The sequence below is a fragment of the Salmo salar genome, chromosome ssa21, assembly GCF_905237065.1.
Source record: "Salmo salar chromosome ssa21, Ssal_v3.1, whole genome shotgun sequence".
Taxonomy (NCBI): Eukaryota; Metazoa; Chordata; class Actinopteri; order Salmoniformes; family Salmonidae; genus Salmo; species Salmo salar.
Genome location: NC_059462.1, coordinates 38,503,457 through 38,520,820, shown reverse-complemented (window position 1 = coordinate 38,520,820; position 17,364 = coordinate 38,503,457). Strand labels below are relative to the sequence as shown.

General features: G+C 42.7%; 1 protein-coding gene across 8 annotated transcripts in view; it reads right to left on the bottom strand.

Annotated features, from left to right (window-relative positions):
- Positions 1-1,407: 1,407 nt before the first annotated feature.
- The window catches only part of LOC106582299 (unconventional myosin-Ib), a 180,693-nt gene continuing 164,736 nt past the window's right edge, over positions 1,408-17,364 (bottom strand). For all 8 annotated transcript variants that reach the window (XM_014165236.2, XM_014165239.2, XM_014165238.2 and 5 more), the window contains 8 exons: positions 16,437-16,523; positions 15,383-15,457; positions 14,924-15,058; positions 14,568-14,674; positions 14,249-14,381; positions 4,811-4,963; positions 4,371-4,501; positions 1,408-4,157 (listed from right to left, as the gene is read on the bottom strand). In XM_014165236.2, the coding sequence (XP_014020711.1) occupies positions 4,025-4,157; positions 4,371-4,501; positions 4,811-4,963; positions 14,249-14,381; positions 14,568-14,674; positions 14,924-15,058; positions 15,383-15,457; positions 16,437-16,523 (954 nt within the window). In that variant the 3' untranslated portion in view covers positions 1,408-4,024. The remainder of the gene's footprint in view (positions 4,158-4,370; positions 4,502-4,810; positions 4,964-14,248; positions 14,382-14,567; positions 14,675-14,923; positions 15,059-15,382; positions 15,458-16,436; positions 16,524-17,364) is intronic.

Sequence of the window (17,364 nt, the reverse complement as noted above, 5' to 3'; positions counted from 1 at the left end):
CTGTTGAAACAAAAATAGAACTGTTTGGCCATAATGACCATCATTATGTTTGGAGGACTATTAATGGCCCTCTACTATCTCTACTATTATTCTGACATTTCACATTCTTAAAATAAAGTGGTGATCCTAACTGACCTGAGACAGGACAGGGAATTTTTACTAGGATTAAATGTCAGGAATTGTGAAAAACTGAGTTTAAATGTATTTGGCTAAGGTGTATGTAAACTTCCAACTTCATCTGTAGATATGAGGGATGATTTACTATTGCGGACCTTTTTGATAAGTCAATCTTTCCCATTAGTAGGGTGAAACAGAATACCGGAAGCCGATCTAAGATGGTACCAAGTTCCACTTGGTGGCGCCAGAGCATTCTGTAACTGAAATCTCTAAATACCTGAGGGTCAGTATGTTTATTAACATCACTGATGTGATTATATTATGCAGGTGTTTAGGTCTAAAAGTATTGGAACTCTGTGCAGACCACCAAACTCAACTTTACACTCAAGCAGGCGCTGCTTTAGTAAGCAAAATTGTGACGAATCAAACAAATGATTGCAATTGCGTTCATAGATCATATTTGAATGTTGTGAGCTCTGATTTCTTATCCACTGTCAATCACATGTAGCTACGTAACATGAGGTGATGCTTTGTCTGTTCTGTTCCTTGTTAGCCCCTCCCAGAGGACTGGTTCTCTACTCAGCAGGATACTAGGCCACACCTTCCTTTCCCAGCATCCAGAGGACTACAGGATGGTGGGAACTTGGACCGGGACAGCCCATAATTGTGGGCTATTTCTATCTGTGGACAATCTGTCGAGGGCTGCTCCTCAGGGGCCTCATGCCGGCAGCCTCCCCAAGCCGCGGAATTTAACCCAGAACAACTCTCCAGATGTGATGGAAAACATCTGGGTAGCTGCCTGGTCGGGTCGTCTTACATACAGGCCCTTCCGGTCCACCCCTTACTATCAGTGTACCAGGAGAGCTGAAAGGGAGGGTGGGACAGAGGGCCTCTCTCTCAGCTCATCTGATACACTACTGATGAATAGCATCTCAGACTCAGTCATTTGATCTAATGGATGAAGTGGTAAGTAGGGTTTACAATGCCCCGTCCACTTTAAGTACTGTATGGTAGGTCTACTGTGGACGGTCAGATGTGAAAAGGCAATAACAGGAGCTCAGAAAGATTATTACTTGAGTGTTGTGATGGATATACTGTTATGTTTGTGTATGCATCAATGGTTAGCGGTCGATGCCTGGTAATGCTGATGACTCAAACATCTGTCTTGAGAGATCATAAACTGAACTGATGAACATGTACAGTACACATATGGGCACTTCCAGTTAGAGTGATGTGGAATTGCCCATACGCTTCCACTCTTTCAAAACCAACACAATCACAAAGTCAAAGTATTTATAGCTTTTTTTTATTAAAAAAAATTACTTGTAAATGTGTTACATTGAATATTATTGAAACACTTCCATGTTCTTTCTCTGTCTTACATTAGGCACACGACAAGAATGCATACATCATTTTGCATTTCTATTTTCATATTTTACTTCAAATATAAACAGAAGCGCGAGAGAGTTATTAACCTTGTAGCAAACTGCATTGAAATCTCAAACTGTACAGAACTGAAAAGCAACAAACATCATTCGATTTAGCACAACATCCTTCCCGTGCAAGGAAAAAAACATTCCTCAAAGTCCACCTGTGGATTTTCTGTGAAATTACAAGAACTTAAAATGAAAATACCCTATAGGAATGTGATCTAGAGCAGTTCGGCTGAGCTACAACCACCACCAGAGAACCCAACTGTTTGAAGTCAACAGTCCAAACCCCCATGAAACCTCCTGATAAAGAATATCATATTAAAATAGACTTCCAAATGTCAAAGATCAGGGACATTGGCTTGTGTGTGTACAAAGTATAGTCTGTGCACAGGTAGAGGAGACAGTAAAGCGGTGATTGCTAGATTTCTGAAAAAACTGCCAAGAATGTACTATATGGCCATATGCACTCAAACAGCTGGGGCCAGTCCCAAGAAAAACACTGCACTTATTATTAGCCAGAATGGGGCTACAAAAAACTGAACTGCCTACATTGTGATGGCAAAAACCGCATAGATATTTCTGCATCACAGCAATAAGAGAACTAGCATAAGGACACTATAATTTACCCCTACATACCCTATCCATGCTGGGTCTATGTCTTAGCTGATGTATGATAGTCAGTGAGTGAGTGTTTCTCTCAACAGCATGTGCTTCAGAAACATCTGTCAGAGTGTAGGACTTAATCTTGTGTTCCGTCTGTCGACATGCTGCGTCCTTTTACTAATTTACTCAGGCCAAAGGGAGGAGGAATGCTTGAGATGGTGTAGCCTAGCCTAGGCAGCCTTCCAGGCAAATAGCTAATTTCCCTTACATTTCAAACAAGAGGGCCATTGAAAACTAGCAGCCTCGTGGCTCTAAAAAGACTGACCAGCCTTAAATCTGGGAATCTAGGATAGTCATCTGGGCCCAGTTTTTCACAAGTTATCTATTTGGATTTCGCCTATCGGCTAAGATGAAACAGATAGAAATAGAATGAATAGAACGGATGAATGATTGAATTGGGACTTCCATTCTATTCATTCAATTTCAATGCATTTCATCCTTTCCATATGCAAAATCCAGATAAATAACTTTGAAAAAACTGGGCATAGGGTAGGCTTGGGAACCCTGGGGTCCATCTCATTTCCTGTGGTGGTTGGAAACTTCCTGACAATTCTAACAACTTCCTGTCCATCCGACCGATCACAAGCCTTCATAAGGGGCATAGGGGAGGTCCTTGTGCACCAAACCACTGAATTATTGTCTGAGTAATGACATTTATAAGGATATACACTGTTCAATTACACATAGAAAAAGCTAAGTTTAGAATAATTATTTGTACATACATGTATATTGAGTAAAGCTTAGAGAAGACATGTACTTTGAGGACAACTGAAAAGTGAGGAAATGAATATTGATCACGTGTAGTGTGTTATCAAATAAAGCCTTGTTCCTGCTTGATTAAGTCCCCCTTAAAAAGGTTTTGTGGCATTTACTTAATGACAAACAGTGTAGGAACCATTCACCTTTTTGGTTTTCACTTAGTCCAAGACCTGATTAGATGACAACACTGATACATGTAACACGTCGTGGCACCACACAGAGAAGGGAGTTGTCATGGATACTAAGTGGTTAATGATAGATCACTTGGCAAAATCACATTTGACAACTGTTGATTCTTCTACTTGACCACCCACTGTACAGTCAGCTGTGTAGGTGTCAGCAAAGCACAACAAAAACAGAAACAACCCAGCCAATATTCAGCCTATTCATCATGATCTTTTTCTTATTTTAACTCACCCGAGTGAACATAACAAGTGCCATCATATTGTATTTTTTTTTTACTTTCAGAGAACATTTTAGAGCAACCCTGAAAGCTCTCTGGTCATCGTTGGTCTATAGAGTTGCCATTTCAGAGCTCAAACAGAAAAAATAATCAGATTTTTTGAAAGCTAGTTCAGGGGTGTGACTTGTCAATACTTTCTTTCTTTGCCCCTTTTTAGAGATCACTGAATATGGGTACGGCTTGGCATGGATGGCTTTGATACCACACCACAAAGCCTGCATATTAGCTTCACCAAGCTCAACAATCATTATCATCGTCATTATCTGACTGGAGATATCTTATGCTCCATTGACAAGAGGAGTGCACTTCTTTCCTTCCTTCACCCACCACCAACTTTAACAATACAAGTAAAACAAAGTAACATCTTTCTCTTATAACCTTATCGTCATGCGATCATGAGGGTCTTTCACTCTCTACCAAAAGTGGCAGCACTATTAAATATTACAGTGATGTAATGACTCTGAAGAGGAAATAAGAGAGAACAAATAACAAAAAGTAGCGTAAATTGCACTGTCATTGGGGGTGGGGCTGGAGTTTAGGTCTGATGGTGAACTGTCATGACAACCCTATCAGTGAGGCTGTGTCGTCTCTATGGCGATGATGGCACAGACACCTCCAGTAGGCGGTTGTTCTTGCGCTTGCAGGCAGCACTGGTGCCGTTCTTAGGCCCCCCCTGGATGAACTTGACACACACCTTGTCCTGCTTGAACTGAACGAGGAACCTGCCAGGGACACAAAGAGGAAGGAGGATTAGAAACATCCTCTGACATCCCTTCCTGGGATTTAACTAGCCTGATCCTAGATCTGTTTGTGAAAACATGATAATGACTGTAGCAGTTGCCAAGACATCACACACACATATGGGACCAAGACTTGACGAAGAGAAACAACAACAGCACTGCAATGTAAAGTCAACATGTCGACGGCTCTCTTACTCGTCTGAGATATCAATGTTGATTTGGTCCTTGTCTGCAGCGGTGGTCCCTGTGCGGTGGAGTTTGGTGATGATCTCAATAAGATGCTCACTGCTTAGCAGGAAGTCACCTTTGGCAGCTGAAGCAGAGCCCTATGGGTTAAACACACAGAGAAGAGGGTTAGTAATTTAAAAGTCAATATGCCTACCCAATCTTTCCATGATTAGAACCTTACTGTTACATTAAAAGTTAAAAAACAGAACTTTACTATTACAACTAGATACATGGCAGGCAAAACTGGTTGATATGACATCATTAGAATCAGTTTGCAACCAGTTGATATGCAGCAAGCAAAGCAGGTTCATTTCAACCAGTTTTGCCAGCTGGTTAGTTAGCTAGATGGATGTCCATGTGTAAGTGCATCACAGTGCAGATGGTGTAACGCTCCCTGCCTCCATCACCTCTTTGAGCTTGAGGGCGAAGAAGCCGTCACTCTGAGTGCTGACCGACACGCTGGTGAGGTCTGGCAGCGGCACGCTGGCCTTCACCTGGCCTGTCTTCTGGTCAGCTAAGACAAAGTTGCTTTTGGTCAGCAAGAAGAGCCTTGGTGACCCCTGTAACAACGAGAGGCTAGGTTTAAAACCCTAAGAACTTGGTTACACTTTATTTTACGTTACAGAAATGATTAATTATTTACGTAATCCTGGCTTCCACACATGCAAGCCATTTTAAAAAGTCTAATACATCCATATAATATAGCCTACACCATCACAATAAATCCATTATTTATTTTAGGTCTAAAGAAGCATGATTTGAAGAAAATGTCTATTTCAGTAGAAAATAATAGCATACTCTGAGTTGTCCTTATGTTAGGTCCTGATGTGGCTATGCCAAATGGCTGTGGGCTACATTAGATCATTTAGTAGACAAGATTTACTTATAATTCCTTGGCATTATTTTATAGTATGAAGAATACAATTGAACAAAGCTGAATAAAATATAAATATTTCCTCCAAATGATTTGAGGGACTCCGCACTATTCTGTTTTGAGCGGTTAAAGAAATAGGTACTCCTTATGCTTAATTTAGAGTTATTGATGTAACTTTAGTTGTTCTACAAACGTCGGGCTATATGTTTTGATTTTCAATACATTGCAAGGCTGCATCCAGGCTGTATCACAACCGGCCGTGATTAGAAGTCCCATAGGGCGGTGCACAATTGGCCCAGAGTCGTCCGGGTTTGGCCGGTGTAGGCCGTCACTGTAAATAAGAATTTGTTCTTAACTGACTTGCCTAGTAAAATAAAGGTTAATGATGATTTGAAAAAAAGTTGCTTGGAAAGGCATGAGCGCTGCTTTGTTTTTTTACGCAGGCTGTACACACACCAATAGTCTCTCATTCACAATTTGACAAGCACTTGATAATGCTTCGAATTTCCCACCCCCCAAAAAATCCATGCCTTTCGCGGCCCGGAGTGCTGCGTTGCCCTTCTCTCTGAGTGTGCTGCGCAATCGAAGCGCCGCCCACTCACATGGCTCTCCGTCAGGTGATCAGTCTTTCACACAGGCTACAAGTGAAGACAGACATGCAACTGCGCATGCCCTTGTATAATTCCGAGGCGCATATTGAAGACATTAGAAGAACTGTCCACATTTACTTTTTGTCAGCCAACAAGATGAGTAGGCCTAACGAACAACAAAAGCACTAGCCTATATCAATCTACATCCGCCATAGTAAAAAAGTTGACCTATTCCATTTTGTGCCAGAAAGAAATATTCCAAACATAGTCTGCGACAGTTGTGGGATGAAATCGATCCCAAATGAATACAACCACTAGCATCAAAAAAACATTTTTATGCAACATGGCTGACGCAACAGATCAGAACGTTCAGCTTAAAATGTTGGTCAACTATTAGGCTATTTCTTCACATTATAAGCGCAGCAATGCGCACATGGTACTAGGCTATAAGCGTAAATGTTCCATTAGCTGGAAAACACCATTATCAAAAGTGACCACAAATGCAATTATGTATGTAATGCTTTTACAGTGGGGGAAAAAAGTATTTGATCCCCTGCAGATTTTGTACGTTTGCCCACTTACAAAGAAATGATCAGTCTATAATTTTAATAGAAGGTTTATTTGAACAGTGAGACACAGAATAACAAAAAAATCCTGAAAAACGCATGTCAGAAATGTTATAAAATGATTTACATTTTAATGAGGGAAATACGTATTTGACCCCTCTGCAAAACATGACTTAGTACTTGGTGGCAAAACCCTTGTTGGCAATCAGAGGTCAGACATTTCTTGTAGTTGGTCACCAGGTTTGCACACATCTCAGGAGGGATTTTGTCCCACTCCTCTTTGCAGAGCTTCTCCAAGTCATTAAGGTTTCGAGGCTGAGGTTTGGCAACTCGAACCTTCAGCTCCCTCCACAGATTTTCTATGGGATTAAGGTCTGGAGACCGGCTAGGCCACTCCAGGACCTTAATGTGCTTCTTCTTGAGCCACTCCTTTGTTGCCTTGGCCGTGTGTTTTGGGTCATTGTCATGCTGGAATACCCATCCACGACCCATTTTCAATGCCCTGGCTGAGGGAAGGAGGTTCTCACCCAAGATTTGACGGTACATGGCCCCGTCCATCGTCCCTTTGATGCGGTGAAGTTGTCCTGTCCCCTTAGCAGAAAAACACCCCCAAAGCATAATGTTTCCACCTCCATGTTTGACGGTGCAGATGGTGTTCTTGGGGTTATAGGCAGCATTCCTCCTCCTCCAAACACGGCGAGTTGAGTTGATGCCAAAGAGCTCCATTTTGGTCTCATCTGACCACAACACTTTCACCCAGTTGTCCTCTGAATCATTCAGATGTTCATTGGCAAACTTCAGACGGGCATGTATATGTGCTTTCTTGAGCAGGGGGACCTTGCGGGCGCTGCAGGATTTCAGTCCTTCATGGCGTAGTGTGTTACCAATTGTTTTCTTGGTGACTATGGTCCCAGCTGCCTTGAGATCATTGACAAGATCCTCCCGTGTAGTTCTGGGCTGATTCCTCACCGTTCTCATGATCATTGCAACTCCACGAGGTGAGATCTTTCATGGAGCCCCAGGCCGAGGGATATTGAAAGTTCTTGTGTGTTTCTTCCATTTGCGAATAATCGCACCAACTTTTGTCACCTTCTCACCAAGCTGCTTGGCGATGGTCTTGTAGTCCATTCCAGCCTTGTGTAGGTCTACGATCTTGTCCCTGACATCCTTGGAGAGCTCTTTGGTCTTGGCCATGGTGGAGAGTTTGGAATCTGATTGATTGATTGCTTCTGTGGACAGGTGTCTTTTTTACAGGTAACAAGCTGCGGTTGCGAGCACTCCCTTTAAGAGTGTGCTCCTAACCTCAGCTCGTTATCTGTATAAAAGACACCTGGGAGCCAGAAATCTTTCTGATTGAGAAGGGGTCAAATACTTATTTCCCTCATTAAAATGCAAATCAATTTATAACATTTCTGACATGTGTTTTTCTGGATATTTTTGTTGTTATTCTGTCTCTCACTGTTCAAATAAACCTACCATTAAAATTATAGACTGATAATTTCTTTGTCAGTGGGCAAACGTGCAAAATCAGCAGGGGATCAAACACTTTTTCCCCCCCACTGTATTATAAAAGGTGCATTTTTATGGTGAAATTGACCTTCCCCAAAGTTGAAACTCATGCGCTGCTTATATATGTCGGTTAGACCCTTTGTAAAGTGGACAAATGTCTTTAAATTTTAAGATGTTTTTTTGGCCACTTTAGTTAAACATTAGTAAAACATTCGCCTATGGGGCTAGGCTACATGAGGTGTGCGACTATGATTTGAAAAAGTAAAAAAACAAGGCATAGTTACTTATGCTGGGCATCATTCACAAGTGACAATATATAATTCACAAGTGATAAGCTAATATTGTCACCCATCAGACTATTCTTGATTTAATCTGGTCTTTACATATACTAAATAATATATGTGACATTTGTTTTAATTTAGAAATGGACCATTATCATGCACTTGTATTGAAACAGGGGCAGCAGGAAAAAAATACATACTCTATGCACTTAGATAGCGAATGGAGGACACTTTTCCCAGTGGTTCATTTTCATGCCAGCCAGGTACGCAATACTCCTGTTGTAAATATAAGCAATGTGCTTAAAATTAGGAATGTTTAGAAAAATATAGTAGGCATAGCCTATAGAAAGCTGATGGGATCCTCGTATTTTTCTTAAAAGCCATCACTTGGTTTTCTCCCGCAATTGCATAGCCTATAGAAAATGTTGTGCAACATATGATTAGTTTTTCGAATACATTTGCATTGATGTCAGAGTGATTATAGGGACAATAGAGTGCCGAGTACCAGGTAGTTAGCAAGTTTGGTGGGCTACTAATGACCAGCATCAGAGCTTGGAGAAGCCTAGTTACCGTGACTAAACGGTCATGTGAAATTTGACTGCCTTCATGACAGCCGGTGTGGCGGTAATACGGTTACCGCAACAGCCCTAGTCACATACACACTTTTGCAGAGGTTATCGCAGCTGCAGCGAAATGCTTATGTCTCTAGCTCCAACAACGCAGAAATATCAATACATACATAATCCAAAAAAGTACCGGAGCACCAAGTCTAGGACCAAAAGGCTCCTTAATACCTCTACCCCCAAGCCATAAGACTGCTGAACAATTAATAAAATGACCACCGGACAATTACATTGACCCCCTCCTCCATTTGTTTTGTACACCGCTGCTACTCGCTGTTTATTATCTATGAATAGTCACTTCACCCCTACCTACGTGTACAAATTACCTCTAACCTGTACCCCCATACATGCCGGTATCCCCTGTATATAGCCTCGTTATTGTTACGTTATTGTTATGTTATTGTGTTAATTTTTATTATTTTTTACTTTAGTCTAATAGGTAAATATTTTCTTAACTCTTCTTGAACTGCACTGTTGGTTAAGGGCTTGTAAGTAAGCATTTCACGGTAATGTCTACACTTGTATTCAGCGCATGTGACAAATAAAGTTTGATTTGATTAGATTTACAAAAGAACAAGAAAATAAGCCCTTACACTCGTGGGAATTGGCCTATATGCATAGGTCTAAATTGAAATGTTTGTTACTGAAGAAATATGGAAAGCATATGCATAACCATGGTAGAAATTAAATGGGAACAGTTAAGAGATGGGAAAATATTTAAAAGTGACAACAGTTCATCTGTCAAGACTGAATCCTAACATGACACTGCTGATTTTATGTTCATTTTACATTTACTGTACTCAATGCACTTGTTGATAATGAACTCTGAAAATACATTCAGTAACATAAGAATATTCTTGAAAAATTTGGGGTAGGTGCAACATAAGACAACAATGACAATGGTTTAAGTGCGAGAACTAACTGGTGTTTCCAAGAGGCCACACAACTCTACAAAGTGTGCACAGTTCCAAAGTAATTTCAATGCACTTGTATGACTCAAAGAAGAGTCTTCAACTATAAGGTGCTTTTTTTGAACTCTCCTAGCTGTGCTGTTGCAGAACTAGAGCAAGCACACTTGTAGTTGCTTTCTATTTGTCACGCACTGCATTCAAGTTCAGAACGGCTGTCAGTCGAAACCCATACAGAGCTGTGAAGTAGAAACCCAGAGCTCTGACACGCATCTTACTGCACAGTCACTGCATTCCAATTTATGCACTTACCAGTTTCCAAATCTGTCATTTTCAACCCGTATATGGGTATGAGTGTAAGGGCTACAACACAACAGAATGAGCAATATCAGAACGAGCAATGAGTCCAGAATATAAATATACACTCAGTGGCCAGTTTATTATGTACACCCATCTATTAATGGGTCGGACCCCACTTTGCCTCCAGAACAGCCAGAATTCCTTGGGGCATGGATTCTACATGGTGTGGCGTTCAAACGTTACTCAATTGGTATCAAGGGAGCTAGTGTGTGCCAGGAAAACAATCCCCACACTATTACGCCACCAGCCTGTACCATTGACACCAGGCAGGATGGAGCCATGGACTCATGCTGTTTACGCCAAATCCTGATTCTGCCATCAGCATGACGCAACAGGAACTGGGATTTGTTGGACCAGGTGATGTTTTTCTACTCCTCAATTGTCCAGTGTTGGAGATCGTGTGCCCACTGGAGACGCTTCTTTTTAGCTGATAGGAGTAGAACCCGGTGTGGTCGTCTGCTACAATAGCCCATCCTTGACATGTACTGATGAGTTATGAGTTCCGAGATGCCGTTCTGCGCCGTTATTTGACTGTTACCTTACATGATTCTTGCCATTCGCCCTAAACCTCTCATTAATGAGCTGTTTTCGCCCACAGGACGGCCGCTGACTGAACTTTTTTTAGTTTGTCGCACCATTCTCTGTAAACCCTAGACACTGTCGTGCGTGAAGCCAAGGATGCCAGCAGTTTCGGAGATACTGGAATTGACGCGCCTGGCACCGACGATCATACCACGCTCAAAGTCACTTAGGTCACTCATTTTGCGAACGTTCAATCAAACAGTAATTTAATGCCTCGATGTCTGTCTGCCTGCTTTATATAGCAAGCCATGGCCACATGACTCACTGTCTGTAGGAGCAAACCATTTTCATTAACGGGGTGGGGTACCTAATAAACTGGCCACTGAGTGTAGTGTGTATATGAATATTGTGTATAGACGGTATTTGAATAGCAAATGTACTGTTTGTACAGCAGTAGTCATGGCTAGAATACAGTATATACACATGCAGTGCCCTCGGAAAGCATTCATACCCCTTGACTTATTCTACATTGTATTACAGCTGTAATTCAAAATAGATTAAACAGATTTTTTTCTCTCACCCATCTACACACAATACCTCATATTAATGACAATGTGAAAACATGTTTTTAGAAATGTTTGCACATTTTAAAAATAAAATACAGAAAAATCTAATTTACATACAAGTTAATACTTTGTAGAAGCCCCTTTGACAGCGGTTAAAACTCTGAGTCTTACTGAGCAAGTTTCTAAGAGCTTTCCACACCTGGATTGTGCAACATTTGCCCATTATACTTTTAAATTCTTCAAGCTCTGTCAAATTGGTTGTTGATCCTTGCTAGACAACCATTTTCAGGTCTTGCCATAGATTTTCAAGTAGATTTAAGTCAAAACTGTAACTCGGCCAATCAGAAACATTCACTGATGGTAAGCAACTCCAGTGTAGATTTGGCCTTGTGTTTAAGGTTATTGTCCTGCTGAAAGGGGACTTAATTTCCTAGTGGCTGGTGGAAAGCAGATAACCAGGTTTGACTCTGGGATTTTGAGTGTGCTTAGCTCCATTCACTTTAATTTAAATCTCGAAAAACTCCCCAGTCCTTAACGATTACAAGCATACCCATAACATGATGCAGCCACCACCATACTTGAAAATATAGAGAGCGGTACTCAGTAATGTGTTGTTTTGGATTTGCCCCAAACATAACACTTCATATTGCCACATGTAAACTCAGCAAAAAAAAGAAACGTCCTCTCACTGCGTTTATTTTCAGCGAACTTAACATGTGGAAATATTTGTATGAACATAACAAGATTCAACAACTGATACATAAACTGAACAAGTTCCACAGACATGTGACTAACAGAAATGGAATAATGTGTCCCTGAACAAAGGGGGGGGGGGGGGGGTCAAAAGTAAGTCAGTATCTGGTGTGGCCACCAGCTGCATTAAGCACTGCAGTGCATCTCCTCCTCATGGACTGCACCAGGTTTGCCAGTTCTTGCTGTGAGATGTTACCCCACTCTTCCACCAAGGCACCTGCAAGTTCCTGGACATTTCTGGGGGGAAGGGCCCTAGCCCTCACCCTCCGATCCAACAGGTCCCAGACGTGCTCAATGGGATTGAGATCCGGGCTCTTCACTGGCCTTGGCAGAACACTGACATTCCTGTCTTGCAGGAAATCGCGCACAGAACGAGCAGTATGGCTGGTGGCATTGTCATGCTGGTGGGTGATGTAAGGAAGGGTACCACATGAGGATGTCTTCCCTGTAACGGACAGCGTTGAGATTGCCTGCAATGACAACAAGCTCAGCCCGATGATGCTGTGACACCGCCCCAGACCATGACGGACCCTCCACCTCCAAATCGATCCCTCTCCAGAGTACAGGCCTTGGTGTAATGCTCATTCCTTCAACGATAAACACGAATCCGACCATCACCCCTGGTGAGACAAAACCACGACTCGTCAGTGAAGAGCACTTTTTGCCAATCCTGTTTGGTCCAGCAACGGTGGGTTTGTGCTCATGGGCGACGTTGTTGCCGGTGATGTCTGGTGAGGATCTGCCTTACAACAGGCCTATAAGCCCTCAGTCCAGCCTCTCTCAGCCTATTGCTGACAGCCTGAGCACTGATGGAGAGATTGTGCGTTTCTGGTGTAACTCGGGCAGTTGTTGTTGCCATCCTGTACCTGTCCCGCAGGTGTGATGTTCAGATGTACCGATCCTGTGCAGAAGTTGTTACACGTGGTCTGCCACTGCAAGGACGATCAGCTGTCTGTCCTGTCGCCCTGTAGCGCTGTCTTAGGCGTCTCAGTACGGACATGGCAATTTATTGCCCTGGCCACATCCGCAGTGCAGCATGCCTAAGACATGTTCACTCAGATGAGCAGGGACCTTGGGCATCTTTCTTTTGGTGTTTTTCAGAATCAGTAGAAAGGCCTCTTTAGTGTCCTAAGTTTCCATAACTGTGACCTTAATTGCCTACCGTCTGTAAGCTGTTAGTGTCTTAACGACCGTTCCACAGGTGCATGTTCATTAATTGTTTATGGTTCATTGAACAAGAATGGGAAACTGTGTTTAAACCCTTTACAATGAGGATCTGTGAAGTAATTTGGATTTTTACAAATTATCTTTGAAAGACAGGGTCCTGAAAAAGGGACGTTTCTCTTTTTGCTGAGTTTATTTGCAGTATTACTTTAGTTTATTGCAAACAGGATGCTTGTTTTAGAATATTTTTATTCTGTACAGGCTTCCTTATTTTCACTCTGCTAGTATTGTGGAGTAACTTCAATGTTGTTAGCCATCCTCTGTTTTCTCCTATCACAGCCATTTAACTCTGTAACTGTTTTAAAGTCATCATTGGCCTCATGGTGAAATCCCTGAGCGGTTTCCTTCCTCTCCGGCAACAGAGTTAGGAAGGACGCCTGTATGTTTGTTGCGACTGGGGGTATTGATACACCATCCAAAACTGTAATTAATAACTCAAAAGGATAGTCAATTATTATTATTTTTAACCATCTACCAATAGGTGCCCTTCTTTGTGAGGCACTGGAAAACCTCCCTGGTCTTTGTGGTTGAATCTGTGGTTGAAATGCACTGCTTGACTGAGGGACTTTACAGGTAAAATGTATGTGTGGATTACAGAAATTAGGTAGTCATTCAAAAATCATGCAACTTATGTGACCTGTTAAGCACATTTTTACCCCTGAACTTATTCAGGCTTGCCCTAAAAAAGGGGTTGAATACTTATTGACGCAAGAGATTACAGCTTTTCAATTCTAATTTAAAACAAAAACATAATTCCACTGACATAATGAAGTGTTGTGTGTAGGCCAGTGACAAAAAATACAAATTTAGTCTATTTTAAATTCAGACTAACACAACAAAATGTGGAAAAAGTCAAGTAGTGCGAATACTTTCTGAAGGCTCTGTATAAAGTGGGTAAAACAGTATGTATACATTTAGGGAAAGGGGGATACCTAGTCAGTTGTCCAACTGAATGTATTCAACTGATTATTAAAGTGACCAGTGTTCAATGACTATGCACATAGGGCGACAGTATTGAACTTGTCAATCTGATTTTGCAGAGGTAAGGTACTTCGAGAAAGGTACGTGCCTTGCCGTTGGCCCGGTTTATCTTGTTCACCACGTCAGCCAGTAGCACCTTCTCCTCCACAGCACTGTTCAGCTTCTGGTACTTAGGGTTCTTATGGATCTCTAGATAGTCTCCTTTGAAAGGCTGGCTCACACTGAAACAATAATAATGCATGCATTTTATATAGCACTTTCCATGGACCGAAGGACGGAAGAGAGGAACCCGCAACAATGCATAGATTATACTCAGAGGATTTATTTTCCCAGATTCACTGCTTGAAACATTAACTTTACATCAAACATTATGTAATGTATTAATAAAAAATGACGATATGATATACCTGCTGGGGTACAGAGCCTTTTTGTCCTTGAAGATCTCACTGGCCTCCAGTTTCTCCTCATACACAGCCTTCTTCTCCTCTGTGAACTGGCCCCGGTGCTTCTTGCACTGATCATTCAAAATACACATAAATCACTGGGAAGTTTGTTATATTGATGTCCCCCGTACTGTAAACTATAAAGCGAGGTTATACATCCGTACAACCAGTTTACAACCAGGTCGTAATCTGGTTATAATGGCATCATATTGACCAGATTTGCACGCTGGGTAGTGTCATATACTACTTGACTCTTATAATAACCTGTAGGATCTGTGATGACCACTTGAAAGAACTGCCAAAGATAATAACTAACTGACCCTCCAGAGGTGGAAGATCCTCCTGAGCTCAGTGTGAGCTCCCTCCAAGAAGCTGTAAGGCTGGGCCGACCAGGTGTTGTCTATGGGTGACAAGGAGGGCACGGTAGTCTTCAGACCCAGGAAGTACTTCTGCATCTGAAGGGAGACCGGCATATATTCAATACCTCCCATTCAGACTTGGATTACTGTTAAAATTCAGGAACATATAGAACCGGTTTCCCGGGCAAAGATTAAGCATCGTCCGGGAAATATGTTCAATGGATATTCTCCATTTAAATAGCTTTTTAATGCAGGACTAGGCTTAATCTGTCTCTGGGAAACCGTCCTCTTAGTGATTCAAACAAACACTGTCCATCAGTGCTTAAAATGGATATACAGCTCCTTCATGCTAGCCTGGTCCCAGATCTAATTGTGTCGTCTTACCGACTCGGACCAGCTTACATTCACGCTCCCACTTACAATTCTCTGGATGATAAAGCAGTAGATCTTCTTGCCAGCGTTGGCCCTAAAGAACTTCCTGTACTCCCGGCGAACCTATAACCAAGGAGACAACTGATCATCACCATAGTGATCTGATTTGAGGCATGACATCACAACAACACTGATTGACATGACACTAGAACAGGGCTCTCCAACACTATTCCTGGGGAGATGTCCGCCTGTAGGTTTTCACTCCAACCCCAGTTTTAATTAATCAATGAATCTTATCAAGGGTTGTAGAACAAATCTACAGTAAGGAAGCTCTCCACGAACAGGGTTGGAGAACCCTGCACTAGAACAACAGGCAGATGTGGTTAGTTAAACAATGAACCCAACATACAAAGTCATAAAATATTATATGTAAACTGTTGAGAACTCAACTCTAATCATAATGGGATTTTCTCCCAAATGGTTTTGCTGAAAATAAGATGTTACATAATACATTGATGAGGTAAATTTAAATCACACTGATTGGAGTCAGTTAATCATTAACAGGTTCTAAGAGCTGCTCTGTGATGTGCACATTGTGCAGTCAATTAATGAGAGGATTGGGGTCACTCAGACAACAATAATACTAGTGAAAAGGATGAGATAATGGAGTAGATACAGCATCAGACAAAGAGGAAGAAGGAGAAGAAGGAGCGGCTGGGCAGGGCAAAGAGGGAGCGGCTGGGCAGGGCAAAGAGGGAGCGGCTGGGCAGGGCAAAGAGGGGCTGGAGGGAGTGCCTGGAGGGTAGGATGGAGTGCCTGGAGGGTAGGAGGGAGTGCCTGGAGGGTAGGAGGGAGTGCCTGGAGGGAGTGGCTGGAGGGTAGGAGGGAGTGGCTGGAGGGTAGGAGGCAGTGGCTGGAGGGTAGGAGGCAGTGGCTGGAGGGTAGGAGGCAGTGGCTGGAGGGTAGGAGGCAGTGGCTGGAGGGTAGGAGGCAGTGGCTGGAGGGTAGGAGGCAGTGGCTGGAGGGTAGGAGGCAGTGGCTGGAGGGTAGGAGGGAGTGGCTGGAGGGTAGGAGGGAGTGGCTGGGCAGAGGGCAGGTATACCTGGAGTCCCCGCCAGTAGGCCCAAATGACAGCGACGGCGTGCTTACGCCTGGCCTCCTCCTTCAGGCACCTTAGCTCCCTGCGTGCCTGTCAGGAACAAGGAAGGACAGAGGGAAGAAAATAGTTAAAATATGGGAATAATAAGAGACTGATATGGAGGAGGAGATACTGCCCTGTGTGAGGACACACATCACACAAGAGCCCGGTCTAGTCAACAAGAGCCTGAAGATAATTTAACCCACTATGGGAAGAATGCAATTATCATGAAATAGACTACAGTATTATTAAATGTCTACGTATTGTACATCTATATTGACAATAACTTTTTTGATTGAAACAGATGGCTGTGTTGGGCATGAGCAAAGTACAAAGTTCAAAAGTCAGTCAGCAGGTTTCTCCAAGTTTCCATAAACTGCACTCTGGAAAAAAAAAATGAATCACTGCAAGCCTCAAGGAATCAGCAAGCAAAGAGTCGCAGCATGCAGCATGCCTCAGGGAGGAATAGAAACACCACACCCCCAAACATCCTGACCTTTGATAACAAAGGAGGAGAAATCAATGCCAGGACAGCTGAGTGTGTTGGTGGTTTGGGGTCGGGCAGGCACTGTGCGAGTGTGTTTGTGTGATGCTGCCCCCCCCCCCCCCCACCAATTTGAGTCTGGATCAGCTATAATCCACCAGGCTGCATAGCAAAGAGGCTTAAGTGACTGTATCTTTACCCCACCCCTCCCCCATCCACCCCTAGTGCCCAGGCCTGTCCATTATCTACCAGAGCCAAGGGTCACCAGAACTCCAGCCATCTATTTCTAGATGTTTTCCATTAAACCATTCAAGGTTAGCTAACAGCACCTAGTTGGGCTGAGAGAGACAGAATGGGGGCTTAGGGGTCTTGTTCCATTCCAGTAGGTTAGGTGACTTTCCCCCCCAT